At 39.1% G+C, this 19458-nt stretch overlaps 1 protein-coding gene across 3 annotated transcripts in view; it reads right to left on the reverse strand.

Annotated features, from left to right (window-relative positions):
- Positions 1-19458, reverse strand: part of NVL (nuclear VCP like) — a 45447-nt gene that overhangs the window by 9608 nt on the left and 16381 nt on the right. For 2 of the 3 annotated variants that reach the window (XM_045537106.1, XM_045537108.1), the window contains exons 12-18: positions 18951-19095; positions 15530-15776; positions 13569-13787; positions 12133-12237; positions 8768-8830; positions 7068-7187; positions 4774-4873 (exon numbers count right to left, since the gene is read on the reverse strand). In XM_045537106.1, coding sequence (XP_045393062.1) covers positions 4774-4873; positions 7068-7187; positions 8768-8830; positions 12133-12237; positions 13569-13787; positions 15530-15776; positions 18951-19095 — 999 coding nt within the window. The remainder of the gene's footprint in view (positions 1-4773; positions 4874-7067; positions 7188-8767; positions 8831-12132; positions 12238-13568; positions 13788-15529; positions 15777-18950; positions 19096-19458) is intronic. The other variant, XM_045537107.1, reaches the window with a different exon arrangement.

Below are 19458 nucleotides of genomic sequence, written 5' to 3' on the forward strand. Positions count from 1 at the left end.
AAAGATAAAAAATTAACAAACCGTACTTTATTAAAATAAAAAGGTTTTGCTCATCAAAATACATTCTTAAGAAAATGAAATGTCCACCCCCACCTTCTGGCCCTAAACCTGCTCTTCCTCCACAATTCCCCATCTCAGATAATGATCACCACCCCAGGTCACCCCCAACTCCCAAATCCCAGGCAGTTTCCCCCTTCCCTATAACCAGGAATGTCTCCATCAAGTCTGCCTCTGCCTCTGATCACCTCAACCCTCAGTTAGGGCCGAACGGAAGCCCCTTAACTAGCAGAAGCCCAGCTTCCGGACTTCCCCTCTCTGGGCCTCCTCACAATGCCGCCAGGGTTATCGTCCTGAAATACAAACGCTATTCTCTCAACTCCTGCTCCCCACTGCAGACCGAAGCCCAAAGTTCCCACTATGGCAAGAAAGCCCCTTAGGATCTCACCACCTTCCTTTCTAGTTTTATCTTTCCTTCTACATTCTTCCAACACCCACACCCTATTTACCGAATCTCTTGCTGTTCCCCAAACAATCCAGTGGCTTCATGCTTTCTTCACTTTGCCCTCAGAAGTTCCTTTCCCTGAAATGCCCTCTTCCTCATTTATACCTAGTGGAATTCCCAAAGAATACCTGCTCTAGGCAGCTTTCCCTGAGGTCCTCCTAAGAAACTCACCTCCCTTTGGGCTTGCCGGGCTCTTGGTGCCAGGAGTCCGGGGCGAGTCCCACACTGCGCCTGACACTGAATGAAGCTCACGAACATTCCCGGCTCCTCCACAAAAAGCTCATTTTAAAGTCAAATCATTTCCAACAGTCCCTCAACCACTGATGGGAGGATTCTTATAGCTCACAGTGATAAGATAGACCACTGTTCATACATAAGCTTACCTATTAATATTTATAAATAATGAAACTCATGTCTCTACTAAATATAGTAAGACTTAACCAATGATTTACTCCTCTATAAACAGGTAGAATTATTTCTTTTTTAGCTAAAATTCTGAGCCTGTTAGTGTTGTTCTTTAGTCATCTTACGGAAACTATATACTTACTCAATAGTTTTATCGATATTCAACACATTGTTGAAGTTTCTCTTGGGATGGCAGGATTTAATACATGGAGATAAAAGATTATTGCGTAACACTTTTGATATTATTAGATATATTTATTAGACAGGCATTGTCCAACAAGCCTGTCTAAGGGCCTTCCAACCCTACAGGACACAGGTTCTCAAACATTCTGGTTCCAGAATCCCTTTGCACTCTTAGTAACCACCTATCTGTTCTGTCATTATAGATGAGTTTGCATTTTCTAAAGTCTTATACAAGTGGAATTACAGTGTGTACTCTGTCTGCTTTCTTTCACTCAACATAATTATTTTGGGATTCATGCAAGTTGTTGCATGTATCAGTAATTAATTCCTTTTTATTGTATGAATGTGCCACATTTACTTTCCCATTCATCTGTTGATAAACGTGGTTTGCTTCCAGTTTTGTGCTGCTACAAATAAAGCTGCTATGAATACTCTTGCACAAGTCTTTGTACATGTTTTCATTTCTCTTTGGTAAATAAGTGTGGGATACCGGTGGTATGACTATCACACACTGTAGGTGTGTGCTCTACTTTTAAGAAATGGCCAGACTGTTTTCTAAACTACTTGTATCATTTTACATGCCTATCAGCAGTATGACAGTTTCAGCTCCTCCATAGTCTTGTCAATACTTGGTATAGCCAGTCTTTTAAATTTTTGTTAGTTATTCTAAGGTTTGTGGTGCTATCTTACTGTGGCTTTAATTTGCATTTCCCTAATGATGCTGAGCATCTTACTCGTGTGCTAATTTGCCATTTGTATAACTCTCATGGTGAAGCGTCTACACAAACCTTTTGGCCATTTTTATTTATTTAAAAAATTGATTAAATAATTTTTAAATTGACAAAGAAAAATTATATATATTTATGGTATACAATGTTTTGAAATATGTATACATTGTTAAATGGCCAAATAGAGCCAATCAACATATGGATAGCTAAACAGACCATCAGGCAAGAAGGGATTTCTTTTTTTTAAGCACTGACCAAAAGAAAGTTGCATTTTTTTTTAAAGAAAGGATTTCTTAAAGCTAAGCAAAAAGAAGTTATAAGCAATCAAAACAATGTAACATGATAGTATACAATGGAACAGAACTGCCAAATAAGCATGAAAACCAGTGAAAAAGATCTAGAGCGTTTATTTTTAAATTTATGTAGTCCTTCAATGCAATGGGGCTTGTTATGGGAGAAAAGGGCGTGGATGAGGTGCGGGGAAGGAATACGGTATCCACATCCATGGGTAAAAACAAAACACAGGTGCCACAGTATGATTCATTTGTTATTCTTAACATGGGTCAAGGTAAATACAGACTGTTATACTCATTTGGTACTGGGTTTCACAACTAAGAAGAGTCTGGAGAATGTGTAAAGAAAGATGAAGAGAGAGATCAGGGTGAGAAACCCAATAGAAAAGGTAACATACATGAATTTTTAAGCAAAATCTAGGACTTATTATTTTATAATCTACTGAGATTAAACTAAAAGACAAGGGTGTTTACAATAAACAAGCATCAAAAATGGTGAGAGCTGTTAAGGGCAGAACAGATTATTGCAAGAGACCAAAGATTGTCGCTATGTGTCCCCCAAAGTTCATGTGTTGGAGACTTAATCCCCAATGCAACAGTGCTGAGAGGTGGCACCCTTAAGGGGTGATTGGGTCATGAAGACTCCGCCTTTATAAATGGATTAAAGCTGTTACCCAGGTGGTTAGTTATTTTGCGAGTGGGCTCCTGATAAAAGCATGAGTTCAGCCCTTTCCTCCTGCGTTCTCACAAGTGCTCTTCTGCCCTCCCACCCCCTACCACGGGATGACGCCGGAAGAAGGCCCTCACCAGACGAAGGCCCCTTGACCTTGGACTTCCCAGCCTCCAAAACAATAAGAAATAAGTCTCTATTCTTTATAAATCACCCAGTCTCAGGTATTTTGTTATAGTAGCATAAATCAGATTAAGACAACTGTCTCTTGAAATATGTTAGAAAAGATCTGTATCTGTTTAGGAAAGGTAGGATGTGATTCTGCCCAAATCTGAGGGACTTTCAAGCATTCTTCTAAGACGACTCTGTAATTTTATGGCCTAATGACTGGCCCAACTGCTATTACCAAATAGTAATATGCCCACAACCATGGTAATACTTACCCAACAGCTATGTGCTGCTTACTGCCACTGTGGCAGACACATTACCAACATCATCTAACCTTTCTGAAAATCCTGACATTGAGGTACCATTATCCCATTTTGTAAATGACAAAATGATGGTCAGCAAGATTAAGTAATATATGCCCAAGGTTACTATGGCATAATATAAAATACAGCTGGTCTTTGCTCTTGGTTCTGGCCACAGAGCTTTAAAAATCCTTAGAATTTTCTGAGTGACAAGAGTGTCTTTGTGGTGCTAATGAGATGACTTAAGCTGGGCCCAGAGACAGCTTCAGGATGGGGACTGGTCACCAGAAAACCCAAGCACGTGATTAGAGAGTTGTAACTTTGAGCTTCTCAGCTGGTAAACACACTGATATGCCAGGGGGTGACAAGCTCTGATTCGACAGGGGACGTTCTGTGCTCCCTCCCAGATCTCACCCTATGCGTATCTCTTACAACAAAACTGTAACTGTGAAATGTAGCACTTTCCTGAATTCTCTGAGTTGTTCTAGCCAATCATGAAACCTGAGGGGGTCATGGGAATCCCCAAATCTGCAGCGGGCTGGTCAGAAGTGTGTGAGTGTCCTGGGAACACCACTTGCAGCTGGTATCTTATGTGTGTCTTGTACAGCACTGACCCATGAACTGGTTAATCGGACGTAACTCCAGCAGCATCAGAATTAGTTACAGCACACCCAGTTGGCACGAGACCAGCTGGGGCTGAAGCAGAACAATTACTAATACAATAAAGCACTATGGACAGGACTCAAACCCAGTCCCGTCTGATTCCAAAGACAGTATTTCATTATTGCCACAATCAACCTATAAACAATAAAAACTTTCATACTTTTTTATTATAAAACGGTATATAATTCATCAAGGTTTTGGTTTCCGTAGTAACTTCCAAGAACTAGAAAATTGCAACATCTTGACAACTGATAATCCACTTAAGCAACTAAAGTGCCGTATCACTTTAGCAGACACAGTTACCACTAGTGTCACTGCAGGAGCAGGTACGACAGAATGGCTCAGAATATAAAGAGAATTTAGGATCCAAAATAACAGCCATCTTTAGCACCTTTGAAATTTTGAGCCCTGTTCTAAATCCCTCACAGAATGTTTTAACCTTGAAGACGCAATAGTTGAGGGCAGGTACGGGGCACGGCGCCAGCGTAAAACTGCAAAGCTCTAGCTTTAACTTTCAGATCCAGGAGTCTCTGGTTCTTACTCCTCACAAGCTTGAGAGAAACTACAGGACATAAATTCTGAAAATACATCTGTGGTCAAAAGTGTACGCTGCAGCTGTTCTCCACCAGACAACTTTCTAAGCACCAACACAGAAAATCAATCTCACAGGATCCAGGCAATAATACTACGCCTTTTACTTTAGCTTATGCAGAATCTTTCTAAGGCTTTATTTCAACTTTATGAAGAAAAAAACAGATTGCCCAAATTTAATCTTGCTTAACTAGGATGTCTATAAACTATATTGTTTATAAATGCGGCAACTGTTTGGGTTCATCTGTGTCCTAGTCTCGTCGCTCACCTGGCCTGTTAGTGGCTGCCATGATGAACACCTGCTGCCGTGTTTCCAGGCCGTCCATCTCCGTAAGCAGCTGATTCACCACCCGGACACTCGCTCCTGTCTAAAAAGAAATGAATCTGGTTTTGTTGGGTTGTAATTGTCTGTTCTGTTCTTGGTTCCTGGTGTGCTCTTGGCCGAAGAATGACCAGGCACACCAAAATCAAGGCAAGCGTGATACGAAGTTTACGGAGGAGGGACAAGATAGGTTTACTGAGCAAAAGCAAGAAGATATAGGTTCACAGAGCAAGAGCAAGGTACATTTCCCACAGACAGTGACAAATGGACCCCCTGCCATAACAGGAGGGCTCTGGTAATGGTCTGGGGTTTTGTTTTACGGTGTCTGGATTGGGCCCTCCCCACGGTTCAGAAGTCACCACTGAGCCACTGTGATGGACAGTTAATGACATGATCATTAGCCTTAGATAACTCTAGGTCACTTACCAAATCCTGCTGTACCTAGGCTGTCTGGCCGGCAGGCTAGGGCTTGCCTGCATTCTTTTGCAGATCAGCAGGGGTTCCCCCTTCCCCAGGTGGGGCAGCTGCTCTGGGCTCACTAAGGTGGGGCAGCCCCAGGACAGGCACCCTTGTCCTTGCTCCCAGGTGGGGCAATTGCTCAACACGGCGCCGAGGCAGGTCTCCCACTTCTGTCCCTAGGAGAGTCTCAGACCTCCCTTGCTATCCGCCTAACAGCTTCATCAGATCTCTTTTTTTTTTTAGAGGCTGGCCAAGTGAAGCAGTGGGAGTGGAGAATGAACAAAGGAATCCGAAACCGGTTGTGATCAATGAGTTGTAAACACCACTGGCACTTGGACCAACTTCGTCAGGTCTCAGTACAAAGAAAAAAAAAAAACCCACTTTTTTAATCAAAATAATACATGTGCTAACTTAAACGACAGCTTTTTCCAAAGAGATAAGTTATTTTCTGAGGAGTCACCATATGCAGGCACCATGCAAAATGTGTCCTCATCAGCAGACCTCCTCAGCAATCCTGTTATAATCCAAGGTCTACATGAGGAAACTGAGGCTTAGAGAGGTTATTTGTCCAAGGTCTCATTGCTAGACAAAGGATAAAACTCAATCTCGAGCCTAGCTGATCCCAAAGTCTGATGCTTCTGAGTTACTCAAAGATCCAACAGTCACAATAAACTTCCCTCCAGGCCGATCTAGACTCACATTTTGAACTCCAGATTCCCCAGTCTACCAGAAGTTCCAGACCTTTTCAGCGTAACACATACACGAGAACCTGGGACACCCAGGTATTTTCTTAATGTGCACTAAACTATTAGCAGTATGGCAGAACCTCCAAGTAGAGTAATAGGGAGGACAATGGGAAGAAAGATTTTCACTCTTTTTATGCTTGTGTTTTATTTGAAGTTTCACAAGCATGTATTCATATATGATTAGTACAATTTACAAAGAATACATTCAAATTTACCAGCTGATAACAGGGAGCTGCAAAATGACGAAAGGGGCTGTGGACAAGTGAAGGGTTAATTCATGGCAAAAGAGATGGGATTAAAAAGGAATAAAATCAGAGCAAACCATGCCTCAAGCAGCAGGATGCATCAAAATGCGGTGCTTTGCTCTGGACCTCACATTGGATTTCGGAATACGACTGGGGAACCTGCCTCAGCCACTGACAGCACCGTCACAGATAACTCTGGAATAAGGATTTTCTGTGATGGTATCAATGACTACTGGGATCAGGAAACAAAATTGTTCTGATGTGAGCCACATTTATTTTTGTCAGTCAATGAACTATGACTCAGTGTGGCTGACGCAAGTGGTGTCCAATGCAGATCAATTTTACACCTTCCCCAGACAGTAATGGTGTTGGGCCTCAAAGCTAATAACCTAACCCTATTTTGAGTTGTCTCAAGACAACAGAGCAAGAGTTCTGTTATATTTTGATGTGTCTCAAGAAGGCATTTAACTCAAGAGTATTGTAGGATTACAAAGAAAGCTATTTAAAACTAATATTATTTCTATTCCCAACTACTCATCTGTATGAGTCAGGATAACCCACACACTGTGCAACCAAAATAACATACAGGAAAAAAATGGATACCCAGGCAGATACAGAATACAATTGTTATCTCTGAGCTCTGACTTCAAATTCTATTAATAGGTTTCTTCATTTAAAGGGTCTCAATGCGTCAAAGGAATCATTTTATAAGAAGTACCTGGCTTGGAACTTACCACAAAAGGTTTATGGTGCCCAAAGAATCTGTAAACCACTACTCTACGATATTTACCTCTCGGTCTGATCTTCGAGGACATAAAGCATCCACTTCATCAAAGAAAATCACACAGGGCGCTGAGTTCTTGGCTCGTTGAAAAACCTGTCGCACAGCTCGTTCACTCTCACCAACATACTAAATATAAACAGAGAGGAAATGAAATGCAGAAAGTTCAGCCTTGGGGTTTGGGCCAAATGATAGCAAAAATAGTTTTAAATAACATTTATGTGTCAGACTCCAAAAAGTATTAGGTTAAATCATATACAATTGCTGATGCTTAATCATTTTTGACCTGTAATAGCCAATTGTATATGGTTCAACTTAATAAAATTAGCTATTATTTAAGATTATAAATGTTATCGTTCATAAAATGAAGATTAAGTGGGATGTAAGGTCTTCTCTAGCTCAAAAAAAACCCCACAACTCTATTGTATATCAGAACTGATATGCTAAGCCTTATGCACATAAAATATCCGGCAGTGATTTTCATTAATTCAAACACATTTTAAAAGCACACAGGGCAAATTACTGTTCTACTGTTATTTCTGCACCAGTAACTTTATTAGATAAAGGAAGAGCGACTTTCCCACACAGCACTGGAGGAGGCAGAGTCATAATGGCTTACTGTATGTTAAAAGATAAATAAAAATATAAGACATTCTGATCAGTCAACGGCAATTCAAGAGCAGGTATAAGATTAGGACTAAGTAATATGAAAAGCTGTAAGAAATTATTCTTGTAAAATTTCAAATTGGTTGACTAAGCGGTTATTTTCTTAACAAAACTGTTGAATAGGAGTCCAAAAGCATCTTTATAGAGCCAACTATTTAATAAAATAGCATCTATAGTATTTAATTGAGGCAAAGAATACACCACAGATGACAGTGATTTAAGTGTTTTTTCCTCACTTGAAGAGAACTTCCTTTAGCTCACATCCTCCCAGTACTTCTCTTTCAACTTTTGCTCATTCTGCTTCCCTGACTTGAGCTGCTTTTCCAACCTATCTCCAGACGTTTCTTCTTGCGTTCTAGAAAATCCTCAACTTTCTTCTCATTACCTCTTCTTTGTTCTTAAAGCACTTTGTGCTATTAGAACATTTCAGCTCTTCTACTTTCCCTATATTATCTTACAAAGTTCTTAAAGCAGACATCCCATTCAAATTTTTCTCTCTGATACCATCCCACACAGCATATAAATATAGTAGTGGACTGATTGATTTTCCTGAAAAAATCTAATAAAGCAAAAACTTTATTTGTAATGCTGAATCAAAATATTCAGTAGATATTTTTAAAGAAAATGTATTAGTGGGCTGGGAGAAATAAAGTTTCAGACAGCAACAGGAGAGAGCCATCAGTGACTCAGAGGGAACAGTAACTGACACCTCCCTCACAGGGATGCTGAAGAATAATATATGTAAAACTGCTAGACAATAGATGGCACAACATAAACACACTAAAATGTTAATAATTGTAATAAATTACTTCCATTTTGCAGGTGTGAAAATTCAGGCTCAGAGTTTAACAGGCTTAATTAAGCAGGCATTTATCCACCCTTAGTAGTAGAGCAGAGAGCAAAGCTAAACCTCCTCACTCCTACAGCGGTGATTTGACCAAAATACCACAACGGTTCAAAGGTCTGAGAAGTTTTCCCCTGAAATTCTGCATGACCATTACGTTTGCTAATCTAAAACAATGCTTACTATGACAACAACTTACCATATTTAGTAATTCGGGGCCCTTGACAGATATAAAATTTAGTCCAGACTCATTTGCTACAGCCTGGCAAGAGGGGGAAAAAGACACAAATAAGACAACATACAATAAAGTAATAATTTATGACAAGGCAAGGACTTTTTGTGGCTTGAGCTCTGTTTCTCCTTTTTTGCCTTTTATCTTTTTTATTTTGAGGCACAGTCTTGCTCTGTTGCCCAGGCTAGAGTGCCATGGCATCAGCTTAGCTCACAGCAACCTCAAACTCCTGGGCTCAAGTAATCCTCCTGCCTCAGCCTCCCGAGTAATTGGGACTACAAGTGCTCACCACCACACCTGGTTAATTTTTTGTTTCTATTTTTAGTTGGCCAGCTAAGTTTTTCCATTTTTAGTAAAGATGGGGGTCTCACTCTTGGTCAGGCTGGTCTCAAACTCCTGCCCTCAGGCGATCCCAGAGTGCTAGGATTACAGGCGTGAGCCACCACACTCCGCCTGTTTTTCCCTTTTTGTAGTTGCCTCTTTTTTTTATCAGAAGGAACATAGACAAATGGGTAAACGAAAAATCAAAGGAATAAATGTTAAATTACAACTTTCTAAGAATTACGAAGACAGGCTATAAATCACATGGGAAGGACACAAAATATTTATGTAAATATTTATTTACATAAACATGTCCATGTAAATACATTTAGAGCCATAGCTTAGAATTCCAGTGAAATCCTAGTCTCTATACTCAAGAAATGCCTTCTGTGATGACAGCAACCATTCATTCACTTACAAACCAAAATTCAAAAACATCAATATTAGTCTTTAACCAAGAGTCCACACTGAGGAACAGTTATATGTGTAAAAGAGCCAGAATTATAATCTGAATGCTGTGATGAAACCTGAACAAAATTTAATTTTCTTTCACTACGACTGGTGGATATCATCATGAATCTTGCATTCAGTGTCAGGGTCTCTTTATTTCCATACTATATACTAGTTCCACAAACTAAATACTTTTTACTATTTTCTTTTCTGTTTCCTTCTTGTCAACAATCAGTTTTCAGGATGTTGGCTTTAGTAATCACATCCCCTTACTTAATGCTATTTACAAACTTGGTATGTGCTGTTGCTCAGAAAAACAGTATTTTATTGTTATCATGAGTAAACAAAACAACCAAGATTAGCCAAAAACATAATTTAATATCCAATGCTAGGTCATCAAGCACTGACCCATACGTGATTCCATGACTTAGTAAACACTTTGCCTCTGCCATTCAGACGCTGTCTACTACTTCTGGGTTCCTGCGCGTGTAGTCACGCACGCCCTTGGAGAACCTGATGAAAGCTGTGAACTTTCTTCCCCAGAAACATGTACACAATACACTGCCTGGGCTCACAGATCCAGTGAAACTGTGAAGTCCACCATGGATTCCCAGGTAAGAGAACGTGCTCCAAAAGGTCAGATACCAGAAATCTTATAAACAGAGTGGTATCAAATTGTTGGCAATTTGGTAGTGGGAAGAAGAAGAGGAAAAATTACGAACTATGATGTTTTAACATTATCTACACATTTCAAATTAGCCAAGCTGCCTCCCTTCTGCTGTGAACAGGGCTAATCAAAGGCAGATGTAACTAAAAAAACACTATGAGATTTGCATGAGAAGGAACTGTATCCACCTGGGAATTCATACGCTGGCATGCAGAACCCTCTTTCTGGCTGTGTTTTTCCAAAACTGTTGTGAAAGAATGTAGATCAATGACTGTTGTTCTCCTCTCCCTCCTCCATACCCAGTTCCCTGAAAGTGATGCCTTGTATGAGTACCAAAAGCAAGAAAACTTAGTAAGATAGGTAAAAATAAGTTTTACACATGGCACTATGGATATTTGATATTTACCGAGGAGTCACAAGTTATTTGGCTGCTGTGGTACTTATTAAAAATGCTATTAATTTCAATTTCTTATTTATAAGTAATTCAATATATTTTAAAAAGTTATAAGGGTTAAGTAAATAATGTATGGAATGTTATATAGACATTAAAAATGATTGCTAATATACTTTATAGATAAGGAAGATGGTTCTAATAGGTGTGATTCCAAAAGGGAGAAAACCCCCAAAAAAGGTAAACTGATAAATATATTTACAAATGTAATAGGTCTTCACAACCTAAAGAAGTCTAGAAAACTAAAGGGAAAACAAAACAGAACAAATAACAGACCTTAATACATGGAGAGTAATTATAAATAAGAAAGAAAATCACATGCATGCCAATAGAAAACCAGGCAAAGGATATGAAGACAATTCACAAAAAAAAAAAAAAAAAAAAAAGGCAATAAACATATAAAAAAATTCCACTAGTAAGTTTTTAAACGCAACTTAACATAAACTACAACACTTTTACCTGTCCGGTTGTCAAATATGAAAAGCAATGATGATGGCTATCACTCCTGTAGGGTGTGGGAAATGAATGCTCACAGCCTACTGACGGCGATGAAAACTGGCACAAACATTTAGGAAGGCACTTCGATACTACGGCTCAAAGACTTTAAAAACATGCACTCCTTTTACTGAAAAATTATTTAGGAATGTACTCTGGTAAAACTATCAGTCAAGGTACAAAAATATAAGTACAAGACCATTTAATGTGATGGTGTTTTAATATGGGATAATTTCCATAAATTATAGAACATCTTTATGGTAGAACATTATGCAGACATTAAAAATACTGATGTCTGTCAATATATGTTGACATGGGAAGATGTTCAAGAAATAAAGCTAGGTGAGAAAAGCATGTTTAAAAACTTCATATTTAAACTTCATATTAAAAATGTGTCTTAAATTCATATATATCATTTTGATATGTATGCACAGAAAAATATCTAGAAGGATTGACAATAAAAGCAGTAGTAGTTAGTAGTAGGTAGTAGTGGGAGGATTACAAACAATGCTTTTCCCTTTGCTTATTTATATTTTCTATTGTGAAAAAACAATTTTTAAAAATAATTGTAAGAAATAGAGAAAAATACGTAAGTTATAAATAATACTATACCAAAGCAGGAAACTAAGTCAGCTGCAAACTACAACTATGTAATAATCCTCACTGGAAACCTAAAGTATAATACACAGAAAGTATGATAACTACTGTGTTAAAATTGATAGGGTTATGGTTGATTTAAACGTTTTTCAATCATGTACCCTTTCATAATTAAAAAAAAAAAAAAGTGGAAGCTTTCCTGGAAAAAAGTTTTGAGTTTTGCTAAAATGAACTTCAACAGAAATCATGCATAAGGTTTATCTCACTGTAACATTTAAAGTTAAATGCGTATCGTCCTACCTGACAGTGACAGTAAGAAATAAGTTACATGTGGCTGAACTTACACCATACCTTCGCCAGCAGAGTTTTCCCACAGCCAGGAGGACCAGCAAGTAGAACTCCGGCTGGCGTCACCAAGCCGAGGGCTTTGAACTGATCCGGGTTACGTACCGGTGCCTGGAAGGAATACCAATAGCGACCATTACAGATGTCCATTTTACACTGCGTGTTCAAATTACCTCCAGACACATATTTTCAACACTGATTGTGAGGCCCGAAGATATGATCAGCGCCTGGATTACCTGCACATACTCCATTATAGGCATGAGGTCATTAATAGAAATGTCTTTACCCTTGAGAAATTTACACTTAAATGTAAGGTCAGAGAACGCATTACACATAAAGATAGAATGACTATTTCAACATTTTAAAATCAAGATCTTTTCAGAAAACCATCTAAATTTCTCAGTTATAAAAAGTGTAAGCAATGGTCTCCTCTAAGAAATCAGAAGCAGAGATACCCTTCACACAGCCAAAAGCCAGAGATGCCTGTTCACTGTAATCCCGCGTATTTTCTCTTTCAGTTGTACATACCTCTAAATGGATCACACTTTAATTAATGAATCATGGAATGATTAGTAAAATAGAAAAGTAAAGTAAATGAAAACTAATTCAAAGTTTCATGGGCGTTAAAGTTGCCTTGCCCTTAAGAGTATGATTGAGTTCAGAAAGTGGTTCTCAAACAATTTGGTCTTGGCTAAAACCTGAATTTTTTTCTTTCTCTTTCTCTTTTTTTTTTTTAACTCACTGCTATAAAAATCAAGCATAACCAAAAGAATCAGTATAAAACAGATCTCCATAGAATTATTCAGCCATAAAAACGAATGAAATCCTGTCGTTTGCAACAATATGGATGGAACTCAAGGTCATTATGTTAAATGAAATAAACGAGGGACAGAAAGACAAATACTGCACGTTCTCATTCATATGTGGGAGCTAAAAGAGTAGAATGGTGGTTTCAGGAGGCTGGGAAGTAAAAGGAGAGAATGAAGAGAAGTGGGTTAATGGGCACAAAAATACAGTTAGGTAGAAGAAATAAGTTCTAGTATCTAACAGCACAGTAGGGAAATTATAGTAACAATAATTTACTGTATATTTCAAAATAACTAACAAATTGTTGCGCTCCCAACACAAAGGAAAGATAAATATTTGAGGCGATGGACATTCCAATTAGCCTGACTTGATCATTATACGTTGTATACATATATTAAAATATCACATGTACCCCTCAAAATATGTACTACTATGATGTATCAATTTTTAAAATAAATAAATAAAACAGATCTCAAAAGAATAAATAACCATTGTCGGTGGCTTAGCACTTACAAAGAAACATACAGTCAAGTCAGTTTAGACACACAAGCTGGTACACATGCATGTAGCTTTATCTCTCTCTGGTCTCTCATCTATCACATATGCCAACGATATTCCGCAGCTGATAAACCTACCAATATTGCCATGGTGAGCTCCTCTCTAATATCTTCCAGGGCACCAATATCTGCCCATGTCACATTAGGGACAGTGACAAAGCCTTCCCTTTTGGCAGACGGTTGGACTGAGGATAGAGCAACAATGAAATCATTCAATTCAATGCACAGTCCTTGCATCTGCTCCTCTGAGAGGGGATCTTGGTCTCTTAGCAACCCCAGCAGACTTTGCAATTCATCCTTAAAGGGAATAATTGAGGGGCACAAAAAAAACATATAACATTTATTGAAAACTTACATTTTCTGTGTGTGTGCATGTGCATGGAAAAAAAAAGTTACATTTTCTACCTTAAAAAATTATTACTGTGATATTTCTGTAAGCTGTAAGTGAACTTCTGTGTGACTTATGTTCATTTTATTCTAAATGGATCATATGCTTTGGTCAAGTAAAGGTACACAACTATAATCAAATAATACATAAGAATGATTTCTATATACCATTACTAGGGCTAAATACAGCAAACATAAGCAGCTGGCAAATACTATTTCAACAACCACGATATTTCCCATGTTTCATTTATAAATATTCAAGAAGCAGCTGCACTTTGATGAAATTAAAACAAAGTTACAGCCGGGCATAGTAGCTCACCCCTGTAATCCTAGCACTCTGGGAGGTTGAGGTGGGAGGATCACTTGAGCTCAGGAGACCAGCCTGAGTAACAGAGAGATAAGAGCAAAAACCCCTGTCTCTACTAAAAATAGAAAAAATTAGCCAGGCACGGTGGCGCATGCCTGTAGTCCCAGCTACTTGGGAGGCTGAGGCAGGAGGATCGCTTGAGCCCAGGAGTTTGAGGTTGCTGTGAGCTAGGCTGACGCCACAGCACTCTAACCCAGGCAACAGAGTGAGACTCTGTCTCAAAAAAATAAAAAAAAGAAAATAGAAAAGAAATAAATAAAACAAAATTACTCTGGTGGTAGAATAATTTCATTAATGTGGTTCCTTGATGGTTTATCAACCAAATAGAGGACAGGCAATTTTCCTATTACTACCAATCTTAAACTTAAAAGGCAGATTTCTTGCTTTGTGAACATGAAAGGGTATACGTAAAAAATACTAAGTAACTCTGAGTGTAATTCGATTTATGAAATATTAATTTATATATAATATTATAAAAGGAATGAGTTTACAGAAATAATTGTGGTTTCAAATGAATAAGAAAAAAACCATATGATATGAAAACAAAAGACCTGGATTTAAGTCCCTGCTCTATAAAGCAGAAGCTATGTGGCCTTGGGCAAGTCACAGCCTCTTATGCTTAGTGTCTCTGATTATAAAATGGGGAAAATAATGATATTTATTTCACAATGTTATGTGGATCAAATTATATAATACAGAGAAGCCACCTGTACAAATTATAAAATGCTACATAAATGTTATACTGAGTTTTCATAACTCACAAAACTCAAAAACTTAACACTGATTTTGGACTAAGGAATGATCCTCTCATATTCACCCAACTCTCTTTCAGAGCTGTTTGCAGCTAAGGACAAGGACATTAGCAAACTTTTCCTGTGAAGGACTAAGACAGTGAACACTAGACCCCTGTGTGAATTCTGCTGTGAAGTGTGGAAGTAAAAACAGAGCCTGTTTATAGGCTCGTTGTAAACAAATGAGCACGACAGTGTTCCAACATAAATCTAATTTACAAAAGCAAGTGGTAGGCAGGTGGGCCAAAGTATGCTAACCCCACTCTAGAATTACATAATCATTATTGTAAAGTGAATTTAATCAGAATAAACTAAAAAATAAAACTGGAGTCTTTAAAATTATAGACATCTTAGGTGTCACTAATAATTATTCTACAGATAAAATGCCAACAAAACAGGACATCATAAACCTCAACTACATTGACCCTTGCTTGAGTGTAAGATAACATAACGAACATTCGAAGGACAGTTCAGACTGCCTTTCAAGAAAGCACCTGTGTTTTAGAAGCGGGCTCGGTGCTCAGCCTTTCCTCCTGGGCTCCCTCAGGGGGCAAAGCTTCAGTCTCAGGCTCGTCCTGCTTCTCCCGTAGCTTCATCAGAACCCTGTTGACGGCACACATGGCCGCCTCCCGGCAGAGCGCCATCAAATCAGCACCGACAAAGCCCGGCGTTAGGTGTGCTAAGTGACAAAAATTAAAAGCCTCAGGAAGTCTCAGTTTTCTGCACAAAGTCTGAAGTATTCTGCAGAAAAGATGGGAAAAAATGTAATAGTACAAACAAGCCACCAAATATATTTATCTGAAGTCCTTCATCTCTGTCAGTGGTATCACAATGGACATTATGTAAGATCAGATAGTTCATTCACTCAACAAAATGCTCAATCACTATTACATGTCCTAACTTATGCCACAAAGGATTACGGTAAATATCTGCTTTGTTAGGGAGGAACTATGCTAAGTGCTGTGAGGAATATCTAGATTTTGAAAAAACATTCTGCCTAAAAAATTTTACAATATTATATAGGGGAAATAACTTATGGGGGTACTGCTTTTAGAGTAGATTAAATGGACATCTACCAGAAAGAAAAGCTGCCATATTCAAATAACCCATTAACTCTATTCATCACTAAAAGCTATCTCGATACATATTTTAACATCCAATTTTACATTAGGGCAGTTACTTCTATAACTTTATCATTACCTAGTGTTCACCTCCTGTATTGCATGTATGAAAAACTTTATTCAACCCAATGGTGACATGGTATGTGTCCATTAAATGCGGACTTCTAGATTATTATTATTAAAGGAATACCTAGAACAATTTCCGGTAAGATGTATCGAATAAAAACTTAAAAGCAGTAAAGATATTCAGGATGAAAGGTCTGAAGCCAGACTGTATGAGTCTGAATACCAGCTCTGTCATTCTGTGTCATTTGGGCCAGTTACCTAACCTCTGTGCTTCAGTTTTCTCATTTGTAATATTATAATGGCACTTACTTATAGGGTGGTTGTTGTAAATGAGTACATGCAAAGCACTTAGAACAGTAGCTGATCCACAGTAACTGCCCAATAAATGTTAATTATTGTTTACATATGGTGATATTATATACTAACCAGGAGACGCAAATGTACTGTGAAATTAACAAATTTGTACAGGAGACTAGTACTTTCAAATGTCAAGCTAATTGAGAATAAGTTACAGAAACATATGCCAGGCCTGGTGGCTCACACCTGTAAATCCGAGCACTTTGGGAGGCCAAGGTAGGAGGATTGCTTGAAGCCAGGAGTTCGAGACCAGCCTGAGCAACACAGGGAGACCCTGTCTCTACAAAAAACTTTAGCCAGGCATGTTGTCACATGTCTGTAGTCCCAGCTATTCAGGAGGCTGAGGCGGGAGGATGGCTTGAGTCCCGAAATTTGAGGTTGCAGTGGGCTATAATGATGCCACAGCACTCTACCCTGGGCAACAAAGCAAGATCCTGTCTCAAAAAAACAATTTTCAGCCTTCCTTTGCTTGACCTCTCACTCCTCCCTGGCTTCCATTCCACAACATTCTCGATGGTCCTACTACTGCTGGGTGTTCCTTCTGTATGCCCAGCCTGTACCAGAGGCTGCTCTCTGAGCCTGCTCCAGACCTTCCAGCACTTGTTCTTCATATCCTCTCTGGATAATCTCGTCTACTTTCATAACTTCTACTGCCATCAATACCTGGATGACTCCCAAATCTTCACTACATCAGAACTCGACTCATTTGTTCAATCACCAATGTGACATCTCTAACCAGACATCCAACAAGTACCTCTAACTCAACTGACCATATCGTCTCTCTCCACCCCCAAATCCTCTTCCGCAACTGGATTATACTCTAGTATTCCCATCCCCTCAACAGGAAACACTACACAGATGCTTAGGCCAAAAACTTGAAAATATTTCCCTCTGGCTCACAGCCCTCCCCTCCCCACTCATATATTCTATTGATAAACATGACTTATTGCTTTATTTCCTAAATGTCTCCAAATTCCTCATTAGTCTCTCTACTCTCTCCCACCTCCCTAAGCCTACCCACCAGCACCTGTGGATGCTACAATGGCCCACTCACTGGGCTACCAGAACCCAATCCCGTCACCCCTTCTTCATACTGCAGCTACTTCATCCTGCTATCTTTTCAAAACAAAAACCTGTTTCCATCACTGTCCTGCTTAAATTAACTACTTTAATTCTTCCCACCACTCACGGAGTACGTCCAAAATCCTTACCCAGGTGTGTGGAAACTGGCTTCTGCACACCTCTCTGGCCTTTCCACATCTTAACCCTCCTTCACTCTCTGAACTCTAGCCATATTGTTCTTTTCCAGGCTCCCTGGACACACTGAGCTCTGAATTACCTCAGGGCCTTTACACACGCTATTCCTTCATAAAATACTCCTGCATCACGTGATCAGTTAATTGCTATTTATTCTTCAAGTCACCGTATCCTAAAGGAAGCCTTTCAGAAGCCCAGACCATGTCAGCTTCACCTGATGCACGAATTCAATAGCTTAAGAAGAAACTGAAATAATCCAAAGGTAAAGCTACATCGGGTGCCAGGAAGACGAGAACGATGGCCTCCCTCCTGCGCCGTTCTCCTGCTCACAGTGCTTTCTGATCCTTTCTTTCCTGCATTCGTGAACTCTCCTGTTCTCCACCTCTCCCCTTGCTCACTGCGCCTATGGCTAGTTCCCATCACTATTTACCACTTTTGCTAAAGTTGCTGGTGATCATGTACACCCACGTCAGTGTCATTAACTGAAGCCAAAAGCCATTATATAGGGGATATTTCAGAACTTTTCTTAACAAGATTTCTACTCCACTACGTGAACTATGTATGGTTCCTGAGATAGTCTTACTTATATTGAGCTGTATTTTTGGTTATTGGTGGATGTTTATTTGCTCCATGGACATTCAACCCCAATTACTAGGAAAGGCTGGTCCCACAGCAAACACAGATAGCTTCCATCTCTCTGGCTGTCATTTCATCATCGGTCATGGGACCAGTGGTCTCAGGCAGGTTAGTGCAATAAAGTACAGAACTCAGATCTAACCTACATGTGGACGAGAGGGCCCTGCGCTATTCCACAGCTCCATGTACTGTCCCTAAGCTGGCCAGGCAACTAAAAACACAAGCCACCGTTAATAAGACCAGACAGATGAGCAGGAACACGTAAGTCCATCATCACTTCTGAAAAAATCTGAAACAATTATCCTACTGATGAGTAAGCTGTTATCTTAATGTGGGCTTTGGCCTTTCCCAATCAATTTCGCTGGTACAAAAAGAGAGAGAGAAAGAAAAGGCCATGAGGTATTTCTCAGCCCTTACTTTCAAAGCATTTGGTTCAGAGGACTTAGTGGCCTACAAACCTCATTCCATAAAAACATACCTTTCCCTGGATGCTTCATCTGGGATACCAAGGCATATTTCTCGGTCGAACCTTCCTGCACGTCTCAAAGCAGGGTCTAACGAGTCTGGGCGATTAGTAGCTCCAATAACTAGGACCCGAGCCGTGGCAGCCATGTTATTCAGATCTAGTGAGGACAGACACAGAATGAGCGATGAACAGGGCACATGACATTGAGGGCAACAATGTTCACACAAATCATTTAATGATTAGAGAGAAAGTATTACACATTTTAAGAGAAACATGTATACATATACATATATATATATATACACACACACACACACATATATAAAAAAACCCTTATTAAATGTCAAATATGGTTTTTTTCCCCCTTCTACCCTCTCAGATCATAAATGTCAAATATGTTAAAAGGCATGAGGAAGATAAAACACAAACTTTGCTCGTAGCAGTTCACAATTGAGACACATTAATTAGTGTGTAAGAACACAGGGCATAAGACAAATTTTGTGAAATATAATAACAGATA

Source organism: Lemur catta, chromosome 25 (genome assembly GCF_020740605.2).
Source record: "Lemur catta isolate mLemCat1 chromosome 25, mLemCat1.pri, whole genome shotgun sequence".
NCBI classification, from domain to species: Eukaryota; Metazoa; Chordata; class Mammalia; order Primates; family Lemuridae; genus Lemur; species Lemur catta.